At 35.4% G+C, this 26,540-nt stretch overlaps 1 protein-coding gene across 4 annotated transcripts in view; it reads left to right on the forward strand.

The window, feature by feature from the left end:
- Positions 1 to 26,540, forward strand: part of PH4alphaEFB (prolyl 4-hydroxylase subunit alpha-1) — a 386,407-nt gene that overhangs the window by 195,479 nt on the left and 164,388 nt on the right. For 3 of the 4 annotated variants that reach the window (XM_076542175.1, XM_076542177.1, XM_076542185.1), the window contains one exon: positions 6,731 to 6,782. The exons of the other annotated variant lie outside the window; for it this stretch is intronic. In XM_076542175.1, the coding sequence (XP_076398290.1) occupies positions 6,731 to 6,782 (52 nt within the window). Of the gene's footprint in view, positions 1 to 6,730; positions 6,783 to 26,540 lie in introns of those variants that run through there. 4 annotated transcript variants of the gene reach the window in all.

The raw sequence follows: 26,540 nt of genomic DNA on the forward strand, positions 1-26,540 counted from the left end.
GTTTTGGGGTTGTGATGATATGAAGATTTAAGTAGGAGAAGAGTAAGATTTGGAGAATTCTACAGATATGCAGATTTGGGAATTTAATAATGTAGATGTTTGAAAGGTAAGGACTTGTAGAATTTTAGGAATCCTTGCAATCTTAAGAACTTTTGTGATTCAATAGTCTAGGAAGAGGTAGTCTAGGTAGTTTAGGTAGAGTTCAGGTCATTTTTGAAGTTTAGTAACGTACACTTGAAAATTTAAAGATGCAAGTACTCATAAATTCATACATAAATTCTGTAATACAAACTCTTAAAAATTTGTAAACCAGAATACTCTTAAATTTACGAAATAATTTCACTATCTGTTAATTTTCAAATGCAAAAATTTTGTGAAATTTCAATGTCTCCACCTATCTAAAACTATCAAAAATTCCGAAACACGCGCGCAGCAGAGATTCCGGTTATTATAAAAATAAGAACGTGGGTAGCGAAATATATCCGGCGAAAATATGAATACCTTTGTAGCGGCGTAAAATCATAATGACCTCGCGTATAAACCTCCGACAAAGAAAGATAAAATGAAAATGGCGTGCTCAGGGTTGAAATATCGGCAGCGTCGAAAAAGCGGGAGAAGGACAACGGTGTCCCCGTGTAGCAGAAGCATTGTTCTTTTATATCGTTCGATAAATACCCGTGCCAGCACGTGCAGGGCCTGTAAACTCGAAAAACAGTGCGCGAGAAATGTCGGGGGTAGGGTCAGGACTTGATGTACGAGCTGGAAAAAAAAGCTAGCTCGTGGATCGAGAGGGTTTGTCCGCGACGCTACATATGCAAACGCGAGGTTAAATGTCCACGCGAGGAGGAAGAGGAAGCCCGTCGACAAATTAAAGTGATTTATTTTATTTTGCCGGAACTCGGCATTAATCTTGCCGCGTACAGAGACAAGGAAGAAGTTGGATACGGGGTAAGCAGATTTAGCCGCTGGCTTTTTATTCAATTCCTACGGGTAAGTGTTCACTTAAAACCCTGATAAATCTTTAGTTCCGCGGATTTTTTACGCCCATTTCCATTTATTATCGTACAGTAAATGACATTTATTTCTGTATGATAATAAACGTTACTGTGTGAACCGTTACTGTATTTTACTTAACCCCTTGCCGTGCTTTGACGAGTCTCACTCGTGACGCACTCACAACTCAAATGTGATTAATGTTACTCAAATTTTGAATACTCTTTAACTTGAATTTTAGATCCAACTATAATTTGCGTTGTCAAGGATCCCTGAATATAAAATACTTAGAACATTTTAATTTTCTTTGTTCGTTTTAATGTTATAGTCCTGAATGGTTAGTCTTGACCGACGCACCTCATAAATAAATGGCACGGCAAGGGGTTAATCTTACAAGGGGTGGAAAATTTAGCTGAAATTTTCTGTATCGACAGATTCGAGCGTTTGTTACCGAGCAAATATCAGTGAAAAACTGTATGTACGTTTTTGATCGAAAATAATGATTAATGTTTGCTCGCGACAGATTCGAAAATCAAACAGATGAAAACACACCATCGAACCAGACAACCCTATGGTTATAGAAATTATATGTATGGTACATTTTCACTGGCAGGTTTCAATGTTTTGTATAAGATAATGTAGCATTATAGAGACAGATATTTCATGGTTTTTTTAGATATTCGTGATTGCAGGTTTTTCATTACCGTAAATACAGTTTTAATTCCGAATAATATCGAATAGCGTTGTGGCAGAGGGGTAGTGTGTTGAAATGATACGCCGTTGATCGGGGTTCGGTTCCCGGGTGGATGGGGAAATTTTTTTTATCAATTAAACATTTTTTATTTATTTATAACACCAATATTTATTATGATATTGCTCTTCGGGTGCAAAAATTAATATTGAATGGTCGAACGTAATAAATACACGCCATTCTCGTGTTCGGATGAAAATATTAATCGCGATGAAAATTCGTATAAATTTTTGATAACTGTTAAGCACCTTTGAAGCAATATTTCAAAATATTCGTGAAACAAGGGTTGAATACTTAGCTAGTTTTCATAATGGTATAAATTAAAAAGTATTAGCGATACAGATTATTAAAAGGATTTGCAAATAAATATCGAAGCGCATCTTATTTTGCTGAATATAAAAGTTATTCATTTACTAATGCATATAACGGGAAAGCGAATGCGATAACGAAAAGTGAGCAGCGATTCATGCGCGATTTAAAGCTTAATCCTTCATTTATTTCGTCGAGCGTATACAAGAATAAAGCTCCCTATCAAGCAACCATGACTTCGCAATTTGATGAAACGAGGAAATAATCCAGTGGCAATGGTTCTTGCTTATAAAGCTCTGTCGTTGGAAGCGAAGCGTGCGATCGAAACGACGAAAAACGAGCACGTTTTCGATTAATTAAGCCCGTTCGTTGAAAAAATCCATCGTCAGGGGCGTCGAGCGAACGCGTAAGGGGCCGTTTATTCTCGTTCGCCTCGATAGACAGGGAAAAAAGAGGGTGTGCGATCGAAATCGAAATAAAGTTCGCTAATTTGTCCTGCGCTTCACGATCCTTCGGTGATAAAAGCCTTTGTCTACTCGCTTGGCAAATTTAGACGTTTCACATTTTGCGGAGCTTAGGGTTTTTGGGGTTGACAGGGTCGATATTTGGAAATTTAGAAATTTAGAAGTTTAGAAGTTTGGAAATTTGGAAATTTAGAAGTTTAGAGTTTGGGTGGGATATTCGAGTATTTGGGAATTTAAGAAGTTAAGGGTTGTCGGTTTCAAGATTTACGAATTGGAGAATGGGGAGTTGGGGAATTTAAGAAGTTAAGGATTGTCAGTTTCAAGATTTACGAATTGGACAATGGGGAGTTGGGGAATTTGAGGTTGTCAGAAATTTACCAATTTAGAAATTTTAAATCTTGGAATTTTAGGATTTGTGGATCTGAAAATTTGGCAATCTTCAGATTTGCTAATGTGGGAATTGAACTGAAAAATTTGCCAATCCACCAATATTAGAATTTGAAACTTGTCACCCTTGGAATTTGCAAGCTTGAAAATTTACTAAAGTAGAAAATCTACAAATTTATACATCGTGTTATTAAGTAATTTGATAATTTGCATACCTGAAATAATTTCATAATGTAGCTTGAGTTTGAGAATAAATTAAAAAATTTAAAGTCAACTTTTCCAGGCTTGAACCTTCGAATCTCTTCAATCACCCCAAAATTAAAGACAAATAACAAAATCTTTTACACCCATTTTCTCCACCAAAGTGCACGTTACATACGAGCCTAGTGCAACGATGAATAGAGCTATAAACAGAAGCAGAAACGACAGGCGGAGTCCAGGTTAATTTTATCTGCTGGATACCAATTTATTCCGACAACTTTCATATCACCGTTTCACTCTTATTCCTTCTTTTTCGCTTGGCGCGACACCCGGAATTGCGTCGCGTTAATCGTGATTTAGAAATTGTCGCGAAGCTCGCGATTTATTTACCTTAGTTTTATTTATTCTTTCGTTTATCGAACGGTGATGCACTGGATACGTTTCTGCTCTTTTTATGGACGCGTTGAGATTGTTTGCTTTGGAAGATTTATGAAATTGTTATATGAGTTCTTTTTCATCTTTCAAATTATATTGTTCTGTTATGATGTGTGCCAGATGGGGTGACTTCGATATGTGGTAGATGTTTGATGAGATTTGTGTAGGAAAATGTTTATGGTGTGTGGATTTGGAGCTTGATGACATTTTTGTAATATGTGTTTTAATGTAATTGACATTTTGATATATTGATATTTTGACATATTGATATATTGACATATTGACATATTGATATATTGACATATTGACATAGTGATATATTGACATATTGACATATTGACATATTGACATATTGACATATTGACGTATTGACATATTGGCATATTGACATTTTGACATATAGACATGTTAACATATTGACATATTGGCATACATAATTGATATATTAACATATTCACATATTGACATATAGACATGTTAACATATTGACATATTGGCATACATAATTGATATATTAACATATTCACATATTGACATATTCACATACATAATTGACATATTAACATATTGACATATTGACACACATAATTGACATATTAACATACTGACATATTGACATATTCACACACATAATTAACATATTGTCATATTGACACATTGACATTATTGAAATATTAACATATTGACATATTGACATACATAATTGATATATTAACATATTGACATACTTGCATATTCACATACATAATTGACATATTAACATATTGATATATAGACATACATAATTGATATGTTAACATATTGACATACTTACATATTCACATACATAATTGACATATAAACATATTGATGTATTGACATACATAATTGATATATTAACATATTGACATACATAATTGACATATTAACATCCTGACATATTGACATACATAATTGACGTATTAACATATTGACATATTTGCATATTCACATACATAATCGACATATAAACATATTGATATATTGACATACATAATTAACGTATTAACATATTGACATATCTACATGTTCACACTACATATTCACATATTCACATATTTTTATAAAAACACGTCCTTCGACTCAAACACAAATACAAAAATATAGAATAGTCTTCGAACTTGTCTGCAAACGCTGAAGCGATCCGTTGCTCCAAAGATCTGATCAGTCGAACCCCAAACGACTAAAACAACAGAAAACACCCTCTCTTAAAACCCGCGTGAACCATCGAAAGCATCAGTACAGCGAGTCATAGAGCAAAGAATCGAGTTCGGTTAAGGTAAATAAATGGAAGTCCCCGGAGGAATTCGCTCTCCCGAATCGAGCGAAGAAGAAGGTCCAAGTAATCTGAAGCAAAGATGGGCTAAAAGAAAGCTCGACCCTTTTCTTCCCCGTTAGCGTTAGAAAAGCAACGTCTTTCTCTTGGCATTTCCTGCGCATTGTTTCGCTAATTGTGACCGTGTCTCTGTCATATTTCCAACGGAAATGAAAATTTTTACCCGGGGACCGGTGTTCCTTCCTCTTTTTCAAACCCCATCTTCAATTTCTTGCTTTGTCCGGTGGTACACGCGCGAAATTAGGAGCATTCTCGCCGTTGCAACGAGCCTCGGTTTCTTCGCGAGCGAAATTAAAGTGGCTCTTTTGGTCGGTTTCGCGACGTTCCTCGCGCGATGCCAGAGATTTATGAAACCCACGGAAAAGAGTGGAGCACAACTGCCAACATAAATATGTTTCTTTATGCGGAGAAAAAGCGATGGGGAGCTCATAAAAATTCACTTTAATTGTCTCGGATGAATTCTTCGCGGCGGTCGACAGATCAAGTGCCCGCTGGAGAGTTTGCGTCTGACTGCTTGTTGAGATGCGATGGTATTCAAATTTTCATATTCATAAACTACTAAATGGTCTAGTTTTCAAATAATGAAGTTATCGAATGATCAAATTATCTGATGATCGAGTTCTTAATTGATTGAATTATCAAATGATCAAATTATTGAATGATGAAGTTATCGGATGATTAAGTTCTCAAGTGATTAAATTATCGAATGATGGAATTAGGAAACGATGAAATTATCAAATTCTAAAATTTGATGATCAAATTGTGAAATAATCGAATCCTCAAAAGATCAAATTCTGAAATAATCGAATCCTCAAAACATCAAATTCTGAAATAATAAAATCCTCAAATGATCAAATTATTGAATGATGAAATTATCAGATGATTAAGTTCTCATATGATTAAATTATCAAATGATGGAATTATGAAACGATGAAATTATCAAATTCTAAAATTCTCAAATAATCAAATTGTGAAATAATCGAATCCTCAAAAGATCAAATTCTGAAATAATCGAATCCTCAAAAAATCAAATCCTGAAATAATAAAATCCTCAAATGATCAAATCCTGAAATAATCGAATCCTCAAATGATCAAATTCTGAAATAATCGAATCCTCAAAAAATCAAATCCTAAAATAATAAAATCCTCAAATGATCAAATCCTGAAATAATCGAATCCTCAAATGATCAAATTCTGAAATAATTGAATCCTCAAAAAATCAAATTCTGAAATAATAAAATTCTCGAATGATCAAATTCTGAAATAATTGAATCCTCAAAAAATCAAATCCTGAAATAATAAAATCCTCAAATGATCAAATCCTGAAATAATCGAATCCTCAAAAAATCAAATCCTGAAATAATAAAATCCTCAGAAGATCAAATTCTCAAATTCTCAAATTCTCAAATGATCAAGTCCTAAAATAATCGAATCCTCAAATTTTGAACTAATCGAATCCTCAAATAACCCCAGAAACAATAAACCCCGAGTATCTAAAAACAGAACTTTCAAACTTAATAATTCGTGCCTTCGAAGAAGTTTCCTAGCGCCATTTTGATGTAGATAATATTTGGAAAGTTTTACGAAATGAAATTTCTACGAAGTTTCTACGAATTTCCGTGTTGCGGAAATTTGCGGGCCGGTTATTATCGTTTTCGCCTCGGCTCCCCCTAGTGGATCTACTCTTTTCCATTCCACTAGGATGATCCTTTTTTCGTGCACGCTGCAGTTTACTAAATTAGAAAAAATGGTGAAAGAACAATGGTAGATTCGGTCGAAATATTTCGGCACAATAACAAAAGGGGAAACTAACCTTTCAATAATTCTTTGTTTCAGATTAATCGTGCAGCGCTGTACAACTGGGGCTGTGTATCATCGAGGTACACAGGTATTTTTCTTTTATAAATTTTCAAACATTTATTCTTCTAACTTTTTTAAATTTTATTTCCTCAATTTCATTTTGAGAAGCATGTACTATTAATGGGTACGTGAATTGTTTTCTTAAGCGATATTAATACAGTTATTTTAAATTCTTAATAAGCTTATTAAGGGTTTATAAATAAGGGTCAAATATTAAAATGTTTATAAATGAGGTTATAAATATTTAAGTCTTTGTTCGAATCGATTTAAAAATATTTATAAATAAATTTGAACGAATTTCGGGGATGTATTCATAATATAAACTTGTAAGATTTTATTCTGCAATGAAAATCAGTAAACCTGTTTAACACGAGCTTCTTTCGATTGTCGAGAGACGTACCTCTTTCAAGAAATCCATTCTTGTAATAAAATTTTATAATGAAATTCCTCCTAGGAAACTCCGAAAGAAAGTAAGGATATTGCATACTACTGCAGTTGGGTTATTATAATTATGAAAAGAAGACATCTATGTCTATCTATTATTATCATAAAGGTATGAAATGAATGTCCTGTAGATGCCCCAGAATTTTTTTCTGATCGAACTCCCTTTATTAATCCTCCAAAATTGAATTTACACGTTTATTAAAAAAGTTCATATATCAAAGCCACCAATTCTAGTAATTTTCATACTTCCGAGTAGTACAACATTTCGATAAATCCATCTCATTGTTCAGAGGCAGTAAGCATTGACAAAGAGCCGAAAAATTTAATAAACATTCGAAAAATAATTCCGGAATGTACTTTTTCGACGCGATGCACCGATCGAATTGTGAAGCATTTGTCAAAAAGATTCCTCGCATACAAGTAGGAAAATCTCGTTTTTCGCGCGACCGGCCAAAAGGATTTATTGAATTTCTCGTTGAACGAGAAATTTATTCAGGATGAATCAGATAGCGAGTAAAGGGGGTGGTAGGGTCGCAAAGTTGGCTGTCGCCGAATTATTAAGTAGAGGGAGAAAAAAAGGGTGCTTTTCTGGTCTGGCTCTCGCAAATCATACAGGTATACCGATGACAGGACCAACGACGACGTTCGACGGAAAAAAACCCGAAGGAAAAAATAAAAAGAGACGCGTATCGCACAAAGGGCGTTATAGTTCGTAGCTGAGGTAACTGTGAGCCGCGAAACAAAAGCTGGAACAGCCTCGGGGTTGATAAAGGGATCGTTGCTGGTACGTGGATTGTTGGAAAAACGGGATCGACCGGTCGAATTCGATATATATTCGCGACTCGCCGCGAAAAAAACTTGTGATATTGAGACGAATGGCTCGCGGGGAAAATGTAGCTTTTCCTGAAAGCAAACGAGCCGGCGCAAAATGTGTTTCGACGCGACCTTTGTCATCCCTTCAACTTTCTACCTTGTTACAAAATTACCTTTACCTTTGTGCCGGGTGTATAGAGCGTGAAAAACTTTAATCAAAATATGCTTCGTTGTAGACACGCGTAATAAAATTCTAATTTCATTCCGGCTCGATTCGTATCTCATTTTATATCTGTGGTACTACTTTTTCTTTATTCGTTTAGTTATTAGGACGTTCTATATTCGGGGACGTTATATCTTCGCAATTTTGGGTCTTCTAGGTTTTTCAGATTTTTTACTACTTTTTAGGTTTTCTTTTTTTTAACTTTTTTGGGTTTAGTAGGTTAACAAGTTTCACCCTCTTCTTAGTCTTTTATTTTAACCCACGAAAAGCTGACTTTTTTAAATAATTGAGAAGAACGTTTGTCCATTTGTATAAAAAATAATTTTGTACAACTTGTTTTTTTTTTTTTTTTAAATTGTGTGTCTCGATGAGTCAAATGTCTGACATTGTATACAACCCCTATGTTAATATAACATCGTTTTCTTATTTTATTATCATAATTATTATTATTATTCATATGAGATATTCATATAAAATATCTCATCAAAGTTGGTCAGTAAAATACTGGATCACCCTATGAAGATCAATATCCATATGAATTAATACACATACTTAACATGAAGTGCACTGACGTAGCAACCCTTATGACATTCATGTCTCTTATTGCCTGCAAAATAAACATAAAATTATTCATCAAAATTCAGCAAATAATTTTCAAGCAACTTCAACGAAGTTAAACTAGTTTCCTTATTTAACCGCGATAGAGTTTCACAAAAAATAAAATTGTAGTAATAGACGATAGTTTTAATTCAATTTACGTTGACCTACATCATATGACAAGAATGATGCACTTTTTTTCGGAAGAGTCGTAATGGAAAAGCGTGCGATGATCGCTCGCGTGTTTCCCTTCGCACGGTGAACAAGATTCTGGTTCAATTTTGAATGGCGGTATTGAATCGTCGCGCGGCCGTGTCGAAGAGCGGTGGAAAATTTGCCACGAAGAGTAGAGTTCCGATGGTTCAGCGCGCACCAGTAAAATATCAGGAAGAGAATAACTTGAAAAACTGTAGACAAAAGGTGAATACGGAACGAGGATGAACGATTTCGACCCGGAAAGATGAGAATCGATCGAGTTCCGGAGTTATTTCGTTATATCCGTTTGCGCGGGCTTTCGAACTGGACCGGCAGGAAGTTTATAGGATTAGTTTCGAACGAGTCTGAGCGGAAAGTAACGAAACGAGGTTCGCGCCGCTCTGGATACGAGATTATTTTATTCTCTTGCGAACGAAATCTTTGCCTCCTGTAATGAAACTAATCGAAATTCTTTTACGTTGTTGAACGCTCTTTTTAATGCAGTTAATTTGAGGATTAATGTGGTACTTCAAGGTGAAGAACTTGAAGTTCGAACTTCAAGATCACAGATTTTGAACTTAACTGATTGGAAGTACAAGATATTCTTCTAGAACCTTAAATAGATTTACTGCATAGGTGTACAGAAATTTTTGATGATAGTTCGGACATTTTTTAATCATTCAATAAAAAAAATTTCGTAGTTAGATTTTACTCTGAAACAAGAAACCAGTTGTACCAAAATTGCTGCGAGCCATGTCAGACTGTTACCGAGCAAATTTATAAAAATTGTTTTCTATGAAACTACAGAAGCATGTACGCTATACACACTTTCTTAAAAAATCTAAGAAAGTAGGTTTATGTAGAAATTTTTCAGGAACCGCAGTTGACATAAGCTTGCAAGGTAAATATGAACAAATGATATATTAGATATACAAGAATATGAAGGTTTGAAAACAGTTATTTCTGGTTAAGAAATCGGAAAGACATTGAACAAATCTATGCAGGTAAAAAGTAAAATGCAATGTGCTGATGCATATGGTAGACAAATATATTCAATCTTATTTGTTCAATGACGAGATGTACTCCATCTAAGTTTACGTACGCACGAGAAGATTAGCAATCATAACGATTTATTATTCAGGCGTTCATTAGCAGATTGTAATAATGCGTCAAGGATACGAGCCTAATTCCGTGGAAATTCAGGTCTAACGGGGATTCAAGCTTGGATTTTAATATTTCATTCACGAGGTAACCCTAGTTCTATTCCCTCTAGCACCGCTCTATTGGCTAGCACTTGCTATAATTTATTTCTGTTTGCTTTCCCTTGCATTAGCACCCTTCGCTTTAATTCGCCTGCTTTCCCTGAGATTGTGATCTCGTCATTTTGTCACACCAAATTAACCTTTTGCTTAAAAGGTGATTCATGCTTACTTTTCTGTTTAATGCAATGTGTATTAGAATATATAGGGTGGTTTATACAATTGGGATTGTAACTTTGTTGCACTGTTAACTTACAGAATAGTTAAAGGTGGGAGATAAATGATTTATGGAGTACTGTACTTTGAGATTTTTCAGTATGGGTATTGATAGTGTTATAATCTGTTGCGTAAATTATTTTATGTAGTGTTATTCATATGATGATACAGGGCGTCTCACAATTAGAGTTGCGCGCGCAGCTAGGTTCGAAACGCGAGGGTTACGCCCACTCCGCCATTAGGCTCGAAGGCGGCGCTCTCGCGTCTGCGCATACGTAGTCCTCGCGCTCTGATTGGTCCGTGTTTTTCCTTAATAATTCAAAAACGAAGCTTCAAACCCCATTTTTGCAAAGGGAAATCTTATTCAGAATCAGCTTCCCCTCATTTCAGGAACCTTCACTAGTTGTGAAACACCCTGTATAGCAAAATATATAAATATACATATGAACAGTGTAATGTTTTACTACATATAGTAACAGTATGTTTATAATAGCAGTATACTACAAGGTACTTGTAGTAACAGTATATGTTTTAGTACATGTAGTAAAAGCAGCAACTAATAACGAAGAAATAACTCGAAAGTGTTCATTAAATCTTTCAATCAATAAATATCATGTTATCCGTCAAAAATACCTTCGGCAATAATTAAATATATTTACAAACTTTTTACTTATCGTCAGTCAGTCTTAGTAAAGCTCGCTCTGTCAAACTATCTGTTCCGTAATATTTTCTTGCACTCTGATTTTTCACACAACTTGAAACTACTACAGTTGACACATCATTCGATACGTAATGATCTAGCAATTGAGAAGCGATTCACTATAGATCCCTCGCATTTGTGGTTCGATCGCAGTCTACTTGGGCTCGTTTACACTCGATACAGCTAATTTCTGGTGATTCTACATTCGGTATAGTTCGCTTCTACTCCGTTCCGTCCTTCATTCAGTCTAGCTAGCCGTTTACCCACTCCACTGCCGTGAAATACAGCAGCGCAGCATTTACCTCATCGACGCGAAATCACTTCTATGAAAGCTCCCATCGGCGATGGAATATTTTCACGATGTAAAGCGATGCGTTCACCGCGCAGTATCGCTCGGATTTTATTCCAACTCCATTCTTATGTTAATTTATCAGCCGCGCACGAATGCGCCGTATAATGGGACACGGATTTATAGCTCGCGATTCGTTCCGATGAAAGAGGAAAAAATTATCGTGAAATTCGAATAAAGAACGAGAACAGCAAATTTCGATGTTTCGGATTACTTACGACACACGGATGTGGGGATATAAAAGTACTGTAATCTACAAATACTAGAAATAGCGGGAGAGGAATCTAGAAATACGATAAAGGAGTTTAAGAATCTACAAGTATGAAGATATAGTAGAAGGATTTGGGGATTTAAGGACTTAAGAGTGCAAAGATTTAGGGGTTCTAGGATTTAAGAGGTTAAGGATTTGGGGATTTAAGGGTTTAATAATTTGAGACTCTAGGTTGTAGATGTTTAGGAGGAAAGTATCTACAGGGATGTAGGTATCTGGAGATATAAGAATGTAGAAGTACAAGGGGATGTAGGTATTTGATTCCTATATTTGAGGATATAGGAATTCAGAGATATAGCTATTTACGAGTATGGAGATCTAGTAATGTAGATATCTGAGGATATACATATAGGTAGGTGTTCAAACACCTCCAGAAATTTAGAGTATAGATACGTTAAGGATATTGAAACCTAGGAGCATAGGTACATATGAATGTTGAAACTTAGGAGCATAGGTACACTACCGTCCATAAGTATCCGGACACTTGGTTTCGTTACATAAAACATAGTTGAACTTTGCACGAAAGTTATTTAGGGTTATCATATCATTTATAATAATTATTATCTTTTTTGAGGTGTCATAACGTAATAGAATTAATTTTTAAGTACAAATTATACAATGAAAGTGTGAAAGTAAAATTCATGTCCAGAAGTACAAAGTCCAAATTTCTGAATCTAATGAAACGCTTTCGATTCGAAAAAAAATTTTCATTTCTACTGTGTTTCATTTCTATGGTGCAGAACGTATTCAGAGGGTTCTTCGATATGTTTCAAGTGTTTGTAAACTGTTGGTAGATGTTTAGGTTCCCTCAATGGAGATAAGAATGGAGGTAACGCTACGCACTCGACAGTTTCGGTTTAGTTCGTCTGTAGCTTCTTTTCCATCGAGATACGAGTTCCAAACGAGAATTATCAATCGAAAAACGTTCCAGTATTCTGACCTTCGCAGAAAAAAAAATCGATTTTAGTTACTGTTGCAGATACTTGAATAACTTTCATGCAACGCGAATGCATATTTCGCTTGTGTCCGGATACTTATGGACGGTAGTGTATGTAGGTGTCCAGACACCTCCAGAAATCTAGAGTGTAGGTATCTAAGGATATTGAAACCTAGGAGCATAGGTACATATGAATATTGAAACCTAGGAGCATAAGTGTCTGTAGGTATAGATATAGAGTAAGGATGAGTGATATAGAGTATCTAGGATGTATCTATAGATACCTAGAAATATAAAAATCTAAAAATATAAATCTATAAAAGAAATGCTAACATTTATCAGTAACCTGTAAACACAAAAAAGTCTCAGGTGTATATATATTTGGTTCGATAGTAGAAATACGTAACGAGTCCCTGGGCCGAAATGATTTGGAGAAGCGAAGAAAGAGGAGAAAATAGAGGAAAGTTGTAGAACAGACGAAAGCAAAGAAAGTTGAGAAGGGGTCGGGGTAAAATTTTTGCGAAATCAAGAGCAAAGGGGTTTCGAGGGTCTCTGAGGAGCGAAACAAACGTCGGGAAGTTAAAGAGAGGAAACCGGGAAACCGGAGAAAACGTTGAAGCAAAAGTAAAACAAGAAAGATCGATCGACGAAACCTGAGAAAATTGTGTGTGATCAGTGGCAGTGGTTTCGAGATACTAGCAAAGAAAGGATAAAACAGCTTCAAAGTGAAGACTAAATTAAAGAGAAGAAACTGACCTATCCAGTCGAAGAAATACCAAATACGAATGTGGAAATAAAAATTGAACTACTTGGTCAAAGTATTTTACTGTTTTATTCTTTTCCTTCGGTTTCTGTCGTTATTTTGAAAATGACTGAAATATGATTTATTTATTTTATTTGAAATAATTTATTTCATTTGAAGTTGATGTAACAGGAATGAATAACAGTTATGCATGAAAAGGAAGTGGACAATTAACATATTGATTGCAACGGTGATAATGGATGTAGCGAGGCAAACTGTGGTAACAGCTGCACAAAATTCGGTCACTCAGTTCAATTAATTCTCCAATATTTCAGATGTTACTCGTTTTTAAAATAAAAATTGGTGTTCGTTATGTTGCTGTTATTGGTAATTTGTCGGTTCTTTTGCCTTGTACAGATGAACTAAAAAATTTACATTGTTATAATTACTGAAAATCTATTCAAAATTTCCTTAATTTTTATTTACTGCAGCATCGTATTATTAATGATAATATTTCTTTCGCATAGCACATGTTAACCAAATGAATAATATCATAAGTTCACACTCGAACATAAAGATTGCAATCGAGAAGCGTAAAAATTTACATTGTTATAATTACTAAAAATCTATTCAAAATTTCCTTAATTTTTATTTACTGCAGAACCGTATTATTAATGATATTTCTTTCGCGTGACACGTGTTAACCAAATAACACCACAAGTTCACGAACGCGAAGATTGGAATCGAGAAGCGTAAAAATCTGGTAAACGAAGGTAATATGTCGAGAGAGTGATCGTGACGAATGAGGAACAGTTTTCGCCGGTGGGAAATTTATCGGTAGCCCCGTGTACCGGTTAATCAGAACCGTTACCATCTACCAAATCACGGATATTTATAGTTGCACGGCGATTCTGATGCAAATGAAGAAACCGTGCCGAGGTGGTCTCGTCTCCTGATAAAGTCGTTTGTCCCGTTTGCTGGGTGTGTTCCAATTTAAATTATCTAACACGCTCTTCCTCAACTGATAAGCCCCCGTTGTCCGAAAGAACCTAAGAGAAATGGCAAAGGATGTTTTACTCGAACGTTTTATCCGACAAATTTCACCTGATATTATTCGGAAACCGAGAGATTTCCCTACGAGGATATGCAATCTTATGCAGTTGTAAATTATAGGGAATTTCAATTTTTATATTTGTTTGAAGATGTGGAAGTTGTACAACTTTTTCAGGTTAAAAAAATTATATTTTACTGTGACATTTATATATTATATAAATCCTGAAAGAATGTATACGTGTACCACATGTAATAGTGGTAATGTTCGTACATCTCTGATGGTTTTGAACACAGAGTGATGGGTTTGAACATGTGAGTAACATATGTGTACATGTATACATTCTTGAAAAGGATAATTGTTATTTAATCTTGATGTAATGAATGAATGGTAGGTAGGTTTATACAAATTAAAATTAACCAGTATTGATTTTTATACAATCTTTGATTCAATGTTTAAGTTCTCTTTAGATTTTATTCTTATGTATAGGGGTGCTTACCCCAACTGTTATAACTGTTTGCAACCATATGCTGCAGTGCATGTTTTTTTCTTATTTGAAAATTCTATCTCTTGTTATACTTCTATTTCTACTGTACTATAAGTAGAATAGTAGAATAGCTGTATAGTGGTTGAGTGAACTTAACATAATAATAAAGCAAAGTGTAAAAGTAACAGAATAGTAAACTGTGCAGCTATGCAGTAAAATAAGTATTATCAAAACAGTGAAGCAATAAAACATACAAAAATAAAATAATCTTCAAAAACTCTAGAACAAAATACTAACAGTGAACAGTAAAATAACGATAGTAAAATAGAACATTACAATAAAAGACCTAAACAGACTACAAAAGAATAATAAATTAAAAAGGAAGCTGTTTTGACACAGGGTCCTTGAACAAAAAGAAAAGTCGAAACAGTTGGACAGTTTAATCTCTCGATTAATATCGAAGCAGTCCGGTATTATCAGTAAAGTAATAATTCATCTATCCGTCGACGTTTCCATCGTTTTCGAGCTGTTTGTACAACGGATGAACCGAATCTGCCGTTTATCAGTGGAGGGGCGAATTTTTTCAGTCTAGCGACGCCGCCAGGATAATTGCGCGAAATCGCATAATCCGGTTAAGGGGGTGCAATTTTGTCGCATCGAATTCGAGCTTCTGATTGCGTACAACATGTGTTGTAGCCCGTGCGGCGTGTGTTTATCGAACGATCGGGACAGCCAGGCGAAAATTACGAGTATCGTAACGCCGCTATAACCGCACCGACCTTGCGAATCATTTTTTATTTTTCATCCCTCTGATGCGATCTCGGCTATGCTCGAATTAACGGTTCTACGTAAAAAAGAAAAAAAAATATATGACAAATAGGTGGATGGGTTTGCTGGTTGGCGTTCGTTCAACATTTTCGCCTTTATTTCCAATATTTGCGTTCGCGTTTATGGTAGTTTGAAAACTGCACCGGTTTGCTTCAAGCTCTTTCACTATCGATTATTTAAATCGCGACTCACCCGATTCTTCCTCAGTTTCCACTTGTTCTACTTGCGAAAATTCGACTCTCCTTTCATTTATTTCGCTTTTGTTTTCGTCGGTGTCATTATTTTCGACGGGCCGGATCTCTCTTTGTTATTGAAATTTTCTTTTCGCCGCGTTTGTTCGCGATTAACTCGAATTCCCTGATATGCACCGTTATTCGTTATCTATCGTTCGACTTTTTTCTCTTTCGGTAGCGCTGACATTTTTGCTTTGCTAGCCCGTAATTGCTTTCGCTTTTATCTTGGAACAAACTGCAAATTGCAACCAACGTTATTTCCCCAATTTCTTTCGACCCTTTGTGACTTCGCTTTTTTAAACGTTGGCGCGAGTAATGTATCGCAAACAGAGTAGCACGATTTTAATTTGGTTATCAGAACATTTATTACATATGGCAATAAATTAATAAATTAGTTAATGGACAAATATCCATTTTCACTGTTTTCAAAGTCTACTGTTATGAATTACTGTGTCACAAGTTATTGTTTCGAAAACGGTTCTTATTAATTATCGTTTACATTGCATAAAGAGGAGAAAATGACTGAGCGTAAATATTTGCACTTTCCGTCGCTTGTCACGTTTACATAAATTTCTTCCCGTTTTCATTACTTCGTTAAATACACCTCTTATGATGCATTTACACGAACTCGCTTTTACAGTCTTTAAAGTACAAGTGGTAAAAATAAATTATTGGTTAAAAGGTTCTATCATTTGATAGAACTTCCATGTGTTAAATGGAAGTTCACAAAATTTGTATAAAAATTGTTACAAAATTTTTACCAGTATATTCTGATTGCAGTTTCGAAACACGATTTCATTTGGACATTTACTGCTTTAATTCACAATTAATTTTCTGAGGAGCGGAGAGATGTATATAATTGGATTATTCGAAATTGCGGGACACCCCGTATATTTGTGCTCATCTTCTCGTTACCCTATTGGCTCATATTCCATCTTCCCCTTTTCGCATTACTGAAAAGCGAATTTCAGCATTCGGTCTCCTCTCTGTTCGGTTGTTTTTTTTCTTCCAGCCGCTCGTACTCGTCACATTTTTACCCTCGGTTCCACCCTCGTTTACTCGTTCTTCTGTTAACCCTTCCCATCCCCTCTCTCTCTGTACCAAGCCACTGTTTTCGCTGGAAATTACGTCGACAGTAATATAAAATGCGTGGGTTTATCCTTCCGGAAGTTCGAGTCACTCTTTGTGTTTTCGTACGATACGATCCTTTGCATGTCCCCTCGCTTTTTCTCTTCTCTCTCTTTGCTTCCTGCTTTCCCTCGGTTACGCGGCAATCCAATTACCGAATTAAATGTATGAAAAAACGAGAAGATACGGATCTGTGTATATGGGAATAGGGGATGATTACGTTGTCGGGAAGAGGGTTGAATCGTGTTTACGCTGAGTAACTGCGACTCCGTTTCGCGATTTCAAAATTTAATATACGAAACCTTTGTGTCTCCGCATCTTTTTATTGGGGTGTACCTAAATTTTCGGATGACCACATAATTTGCAAATTATCGCCTTACTTGGTTGGTTTAGCTAGTTTAGCTCTTACAAAGTTCTTAAATTTCTGTGTCATAAAGTTTCTAAATTTGAAAGATCTGACTCTTCGAGGAAGGTCTATTTGCAATTTGATCTCTGCTGGAGGTCTGGTCCAGAGTTTACGGCGCGCTATTTTTGACACATAGAATGTTTACACTACGGAGTCTAAATCCTGCAGATGGTTATTTGAAGAGAGGCTTGTTAGGAAGACCATGATCCCACAGACAATGAACTCTTATTCTATTAAAGTTTTTATAGAATATTTCATATAGAAGCGTTTGAAGTATTAATTTCGACATTGTTACAAAATTATCATTACCATTATGTATACTATACCGACTTCTTATTATTACAAATGTCATTTGCAGAATGAAACCAGTAAAATGAAAGCATGTGACAAACTGTTTAGTACAAAAGCACAAACAAAATGCCCCGATCTGATTACTAAGAGCCTAGAAATAGAACGGCAAGTGTTGGCGCACGACGTATTCGATTCTACGATACGTTGTAGGGTATCATATTTCATCGGACGCGTATCGTCAGGTTCTACGTTACACGTATTACATCACGCCGCAATTACATCGCGAACAGGTGATTCGCGAAACGGCGAGGCGTGTAAACCGTTTGTAACCATGTAAATCGCAATACGCGACATGTAAATTAATCGCGAATAATGCGGCTGACATGTTCTCGGTTTTCCGACTGTATCGTGATTACGTCATTATGGTGCGAGCGTTGTTACGCCCGGACGACGACCGGTAACGATCGATATCGTTAATAATCGACGATTAATGGGTTCGAAATCGTTCAGGAAGAATCACGTTCGCGATGATAAATATTATCGGTCCGATCTGCTCTGTATTTCAATGGATGCTGCATTTTTTAACAAACAAACGCGCGTTGCTCGTCGACTTTCCCCATCTCCGGATTTTGACACGTTCTTGCAAAACGTCAGAAAATACGAGCTTGACTTTTACAACGAAACAGTGCTTTTCCTTTTTTAACCTTATGATTACTTGTAATTGCGTAATGTGATGGCTTAACTTATATGAGCCGTTCAGTGCACACATTGATTAACTCCATTTTTTGAAAAATCTTAAATTATTATAAATAGAAAAAGTTATGACTATACCAAATGCTTTAACACTTAAATTTAAGATGTTTCAAAAAATGGAGTTAATCAATGTGTGCACTGAACGGCTCATATATTATTCAACTTCTGTTTACTGACTCTGCCTCTATTTATTTTATTATCGAATAGTATATTAACCAAAGTATGACAATGATTTATGTGATACAGAAATACTGCTATTTAGGGACATTGAGATCTAAGGATTTTTGTATCAGGGAATATTTAGATACATACTTAGAGATGTCTAGATATAAGATATATTTAACACTAAAACTACCAAACCGGTCAAATGACCGCTCCACAAGCTTCTTATTATAAGGAATACATATTGTTAAAATACATTTCTTGAAATCAGAATCGATTTTCATCAAAATAAGGAATAAGTGTATGTAGTAATTTATGTTTTGTCGTTTGTTTATCTATTTTTTAATTTCAAATTAAGTACACATTAGATGTCGGTAGGTTTAGTGTTAAGTACACTTAAGTATAAGTAACTATATTAATCAGGAATATCTAAATCTAAATTGATATACACATATGTACAAATCTCCTCATATGTCCTACAATGTGTACACGCACGAGTGAAGATATATTCTGTCATTATAAATTAATTTTTCAAACGAGAGGTTTAAAATAAAAATGCGTTAAACGACGGCAATTCGTTCCAACAACAATCAATTTTCAGTGCACTTTCAGTCTAAAAAGAGGAAAAAAAATAATTCGAAACGAGGCAATAAAATGAATCAGCCGGTATAAGAGGGCCATCAGCGTCTTTAGCAGAGCCGTTTTAATGGTTTTAATATCGCAAAGCCGTTGTTCGTGACCGTCATCATTACCCAGCACTCTGTTTCATCGAACGCCTCTCGGCAGCCGTGGATTATTAATTAAATTCTTAGGATCGTTGTCCCCTCGCTCTGATTTCCGGGACAATTACGAAATCCCGGGGATCTGCAGCCGATCCGAGTCCGCCTACTTACGTATCACCGAGATCCGGGGATAATCGTGGAAATCGCGGGGAAAATTGCTGATAATTCATCGGGTCCTTGCTCGACCCCCTTTTTCTTGCCCTCCAACCCGGTCCGAATGCGCCGTTGAGGGTTGCCTTCGGGGGATGATTTCCAACCCTTTTTTCGTTCTCCTCTTTTTTCTTTCCGCTTCTTTTCCTGCCGAATAATTGTCATTAGCGAGAGAGGACATTAGTAATTTCAAGTGCGTACTCGGGGACTATTAATAATGTCAATTTGTTGAATTTTAACGAGGCAAATTTTCACCTTTTCAACGCTCGGCAAAAAATACGCGCTCTTCTATTTCGTGTCAGAGCGAACGGTGTCAAATTATTGCGCTACGGTGTTTTTGCCTTGAATACTTGTCGGTATCTTCACATTTAAAGTTGCTCCTGAAATTTCATAATTTCATCGAGTTCGTAATTTAACACGAGTCGAGACGGTGTCTTGTGTACAATTCATGCAAATGTAATACAGTTCGCAAACTTTTTCGACCATCTGCTTGTCTCTTTAAACTATTAACGAGCAGCCACTTTCGGGGTACGATTACGAAACCAACAGGCAGTAAGACCCGCTAACTAAACCGATAAACTTACGACCCGAAGGCTTTTTCCACCCTTTTTTGCATGTCGTCCCCTTTCGGAATTAAATTCAATTCGTCCTCCCCCTTTTTTGTACTTCGCCGACCCTCGGATAAATCGATTAAGCCTTCATCGGGGTCGCGAGTAGACAGATCTAGCAAACCCCTATTCTAAATTAAACATTTCTACAACCTCTTCTGTCTCCATTAATCAACTTCGTCTTTCGAACGATGTTTTTATGTCTGCTCAGTTATTTTAATACGGTACTATCATAAAATAAAATGATAGTAGACTGATAATATGATATACTGTAAGAATAACATGAAAGAATAACATATGACAATGATATTATACTCATACGATGATGTTATGCTCTTACGATCATATATGATGCTGCTATGCTATGAAGCTTATGATAATGTTCTGAAACTATTATATGATGATGTGATAGTAATATCATAGTACAATAACAAGCTAACATGGTAGCTTGATAAAACAATAAAATACTACGATAACATGATAATATAATAATATTACAACCTCACAATATAATATGGTAAAATTACATATGCCATATGTGAGACTTTAATAACATATGATAATGTGATAGTAATATCATAGTACAATAACAAGCTGACATGGTAGCTTGATAAAACAATAATCTACTATGATAACATGATAATATAATAACATTACAACCTCACAATATACTATGGTAAAACTACATGTACCATATGTGAGACTTTAATAACATATGATAATGTGATAGTAATATCATAATACATTAACAAGCTACCATGGCAGCTTGATAAAACAATAAAATACTATGATAACATGACAATATAATAACATTAGAACTTTACAATATAATATGGTAAAATTACATACACCATATGTGAAACTTAAATAACATATGATAATGTGATAGTAATATCATAATAAATTAACAAGCTAACATGGCAGCTTGATAAAACAATAATCTACTATGATAACATGACGATATAATAATATTACAACCTCACAATATAATATGGTAAATCTACATATACCATATGTGAAACGTTAATAACATATGATAATGTAATAGTAATATCATAATAAATTAACAAGCTACCATGGCAGCTTGATAAAACAATAATCTACTATGATAACATGACAATATAATAATATTACAACCTCACAATATAATATGGTAAAATTACATACACCATATGTGAAACTCTAATAACATATGATAATGTGATAGTAATATCATAATACATTAACAAGCTACCATGGCAGCTTGATAAAACAATAATCTACTATGATAACATGACAATATAATAACGTTACAACCTCACAATACAATATGGTAAATCTACATATACCATATGTGAGACTTAAATAACATATGATAATAGTACAATAATATAACATTGTAACCTAAAATAATAAAGTGACAAATTAAAACAGAACAAGTTCGACTAGCAAGTGGTTGAAAATGTTTACCGCATAAATATTCATGGAATTTAAGCGACAAACTCTGGGAGTTGCACAACAGATTTTCCAGCGAAAGAGTTAATTGGAACAGGAGGAAAAATCGAGATGCGGTGGAACGTCGATAGTTCAGAGACGTCGAGGAATCGATTACAGGCTAAAATCTGCAGGAGACGTTATCGTTGAAATTCGTTGCCAGTATTTATAGAAACGATGACGTGGAAGCAGGCTAGACCGAAAGAAACTGACGCGATAATCGAATCGCGAAACGAGCTGTCGATGCAAATACTACGTGGAACTTTCCAGACATAGTTGAGGAAACTTTTAAAAAATGTCGCGGAAATCGTTTACCTTTAGTTCTCCTTCTCGTCTTCGATGTTTAAGTAAATTATTCCGGATATCCAGAAAATTTTACGCAAATAATTAACAGATTTACAAATCGTCAAACTTAAAAAATTGGAAGTTTCAAATTTGCTATCATTTCGATTTTTTATTAAAACGTGAAGTTTGATTATTCCACGCGATATATTTCTTTCCCTACTTGTACCCGTATGTCCATGATTTTCACAGCTCGTCACGTTTCCTGCTATTTACCTGCTGTTTCGTAGTTTCCCGCCTCCATTATTCTAACTTTCCCATTTCCGCTGGCAGATATCTGTTCGCTTCCAGCACGATTTTCCGTCGGCGATTATTTCTGTCGAATTTTCAACCAGTTTCCGTCAGTTTCTAATCCATTGTTCGCTGAAATGTTCCATCAATCTTTCAACCTTATTCATTACCCGCGCACCGATATATTTTTCATTCGATATTTTTTCAATTGACGGATGCCGTTTAATCAACAAATAAACTCTCCATTAATACTGTAGCCTGTATTTCCAGTATTTATTCGACTGAAACTAAAAAAATGAACGAATAACGAAATTGATGTACGAAGTTCTCTATGTTCGATAACGTTATATGCTCCGATAAAAATGTCCAAACGAAAGTGTTAGTGCAAAGGTTATCGATTTGCTTCGTGTTTAATCGGCAATTCTCTGTATTTGCAAATGTATACAATACGGTGTTCACTGATGGATCCGATATTTATATTAGCATTATTTTATTTATTATGGTGTGCCGCTGTGTGCCGCGAAATGAGCGTGGAAGTTTATGAGAATATTTTACTTTAAAGTTGCATGTATTCTCAAATTTATTCACGTGATTTAAAATTAATGAAATTGAAAAATAAATGAGCAAAGCATAGAAAAAATTGTACATACGTTAGCTCTTCATTTTCATTAAAATCAATGCAGATTTCAAGCAAAGCATCTTTATAAATTATGTAGTTTATAAATTATAAATCATGTATAAATTATCTAAGTCGAAGCTTATGGAGTCATTTGACCGTTTAGTCTTTAGAAACTTTCCAAGTTCCTCAATTTATACATTCAGAAATATCAACATTTTTTTACATGCTGAAATTAGCCTGCAATTCCTAAACCCTCTTCCTTCACTTTGTTTAACAAATTGTTTGTCAAATCTTTCTAAGTAAAGTTGTACGTAGTCTCAAATTTATTCACGTGATTTAAAATTAATGAAATTGAAAAATAAATGAGCAGACTAGTAGTAGAAAAAATTATACATTAACTCTTCAACTTCATTAAAATCAATGCAGATTTCAAGCAAAGCATCTTTATAAATTATAAATCATGTATAAATTATGTAGGTCGAAGCTTATGGAGTCATTTGATCGTTTAGTCTTTAGAAACTTTCCAAGTTCAATTCGTACATTCAGAAATATCCACATTTTTCTACATACTGAAATTAGCCTGCAATTCCTAAATCCTCTTCCTTCACTTTGTTTAACAAATTGTTTGTTAAACCTTTCTAAATAAGCTTGAACCGTTGACCCATCACGATCGTAATTACCATCACTGATCAAACCTCGACAAACCGTATGCCGCAAATTCCGATCACCCTACATTCGCCCTTAAAGAGCAAAAAAAATGGAGTCGTAGAAAGAAAGTTGGCAGGCTCGTTGGCCCATGATATTGCGACCCAACAAACCCGCGTTGTAGGAAAAAGAACGAGGCCAGAATCACGACTATTCCCCGAAAGCATCTCGACGAGGATCAAACTGGAAACGAGGCTGCTCGCGGATCACGCGACGACCGGAAGCCAGCTCCGTTTGTTGCTCTCGCGGATCATATCCGGACTTGGCAACTTTCAACGGATTCTGCTACTCGGACCATCTTCCGGATGTTCCGTCAAAGAGTTCGAACTTTAACGCTTTCACGAGAGAATGTTCGGTTCATTCTGAAGGTACAGTCATTCTGGAAGTACATTTGAAATTTAGAGAAGAGCTACGAGAAGGATTGCGTGACTGTGATCGATTTTCTGCATTTGAACGATTGTTTCCTAGCGGGTGAATGGACCAACTGATTGCTACCCCAAATAGAACGTTCTTTCTTTTCCCACTGTTTCATTTTTGACGCTGTTACGCCCTGTTCAGTCACATCGCTCACACCATGCTTTAACGAGTCCGACACGTGCTTCAACTGTGATTAATCTTACTGCTATTTTTAGTAATTTAGTTTGACATTCAGGGGTAATTATAATTTGGGTGGTGAAGGATTTGCTGAGTACAAGATTCACATAGCATTACAGGTTCTTTTTATTTGGTCTAATATTATAGCTGTGATCAATAGTAGCTGACGTTCTTGATGAATTAAGTATAAGACGTATAAGGCGAGGGGTAAGTTGTCGCTGTTAATCCTTGAATCTACAGCATCTGATCAATGTTGTTCACAGTCAACTCCTTTCAAACTGCCACCACAAGTGGTAATCAACGATAAGAACACGATGAGCTCCTTAGCAAATTTCTGTTATGAAATGTCCACATCTTCAAATCACCAAACTTCCAAAGTGCTAAATAAACTTCTAAATTCCCAAATTTCTCAGCAACAAAATTCCTAAACCTCTAAACCTTGCAATCCATTATACATAAACCATCTAACTATCTACTACTCCATCTAACTCCCCCAGCAAGAAATACAAAATCTCTAATTAATGCGCCAAATCGACGAAAAATGTCTTGCGATAGCATATCGGTTGCGTATAAATTACAGGCAGGGAAACAGACTCGGCTGGTTGCCAGTTTTCCGCGGATTGTGCGTGAACAAACAGAGATAAACGGATGATTTTCCGCGAGGAAAACTGGCCGAATATTTATTACAACGGCGTGCTGCCGTTCGCGATTATAATCCCGCTGAAAATGCCAAATTAATGCCGTACACGCTATGCGTCTTTGTGGCTAATCGTGCTCCACCGATAATGCAACCGAGGTCTAATAAATCGGGATAAAATAACCGGATATAAATTTTTGTTAACTACGCTTTGCTTCTGTGTTTTATAATACCCGTACTTTTATATTTTCGAGAGTCTACGGTATAATTTACAAGGATATCGTGTTTTATCGGGAAAATGTATGCTGCTATGTTACGTGATATAATTATTACCTCGTTTATGTATTGGAAAATGTAAATAGCATTGGACTGTTTTTCATTATAATTCATGGATCTATATTTTATTAGCAGGATAATTATAATGATGTTGTATATCAAAATTTAAATACATGCATCGACATTACCAAATGATACGATTATAGAATTGTGTGTCTGTAAAATGATGTAAATATAAAAAAGATTGTATATGAATATAGAGGTTAAGCAGTAATATACAAGTATCATTCTTGTAAAAATGTATGAAAATGACTAATGTTACTCTTATCATGATAAGTCAAAAAAGTAGCAACGACAGTAACTGTCTAAACGTCTAATTTCTTTGACTTCATCAAGAACAACCTAATTTTCACCTACAAATTTCAATGGCAGACCGATAATTCTTTCCAATGATATAATTCTTCAATTTTGAAAAGTGGCACAGTGCAAATGGAAAGACATTCTTGTTCTCCTTCGTGAGAACCCTGTTGATATGAAATTCATTCTCAAACTCTCAAGATCGGTCCAGAAAATCTTCATTGATGGTTCATGGATCTATATTTTATTAGCATGATAATTATAATAATATTATTTATCAAAATTTAAATACATGTATCGAATGACATAATACGATTATAAAATCGTGTACTTGTAAAATGATGTAAATATAAAAAAGATTCTATATGAGTATAAAAGTTAAGTAGTCGTATACAACTATCGATTTGTAAAAATGTATGAAAGTGCCTAATGTTACTCTTATCATAAGTCAAAAAAGTAGCAACAACAGTAACTGTCTAGACATCTAAATTCTCTGACTTCATCAAGAACAACCTAATTTTCACCTACAAACAATGATACACCGATAATTCTCTCTTATGATATAATTCTTCAATTTTGAAAAATGGCACAGTGCAAATGGAAAGACATTCTTGTTCTCCTTCGCGAGAACCCTATTGGAATGAAATTCATTCTCAAGCTCTCAAGACCGGTCCAGAAAATCGTCATTGATGGGAGTTATCGGTTAGAGTGTCCCGTCGATTCATCGACAAAGGGGTTCCCGAAGGAGTCCAGGTGGGTCGATGAGTAATCGCGGCACGTTCGTTCGCGTATACTCTTGCATAAAGTATAGGAACGACAGGAATATATCTCGGTCGTTCCTTGTAGCCGCTGGTTTTCCGGGAACGGTGTTTTGCAGCGGGCCGCGGCAGACTACATTCACTTTCGAGGGTTATCAGCGACTCCCTC

This window comes from Megachile rotundata, chromosome 1, assembly GCF_050947335.1.
Source record: "Megachile rotundata isolate GNS110a chromosome 1, iyMegRotu1, whole genome shotgun sequence".
Taxonomy (NCBI): Eukaryota; Metazoa; Arthropoda; class Insecta; order Hymenoptera; family Megachilidae; genus Megachile; species Megachile rotundata.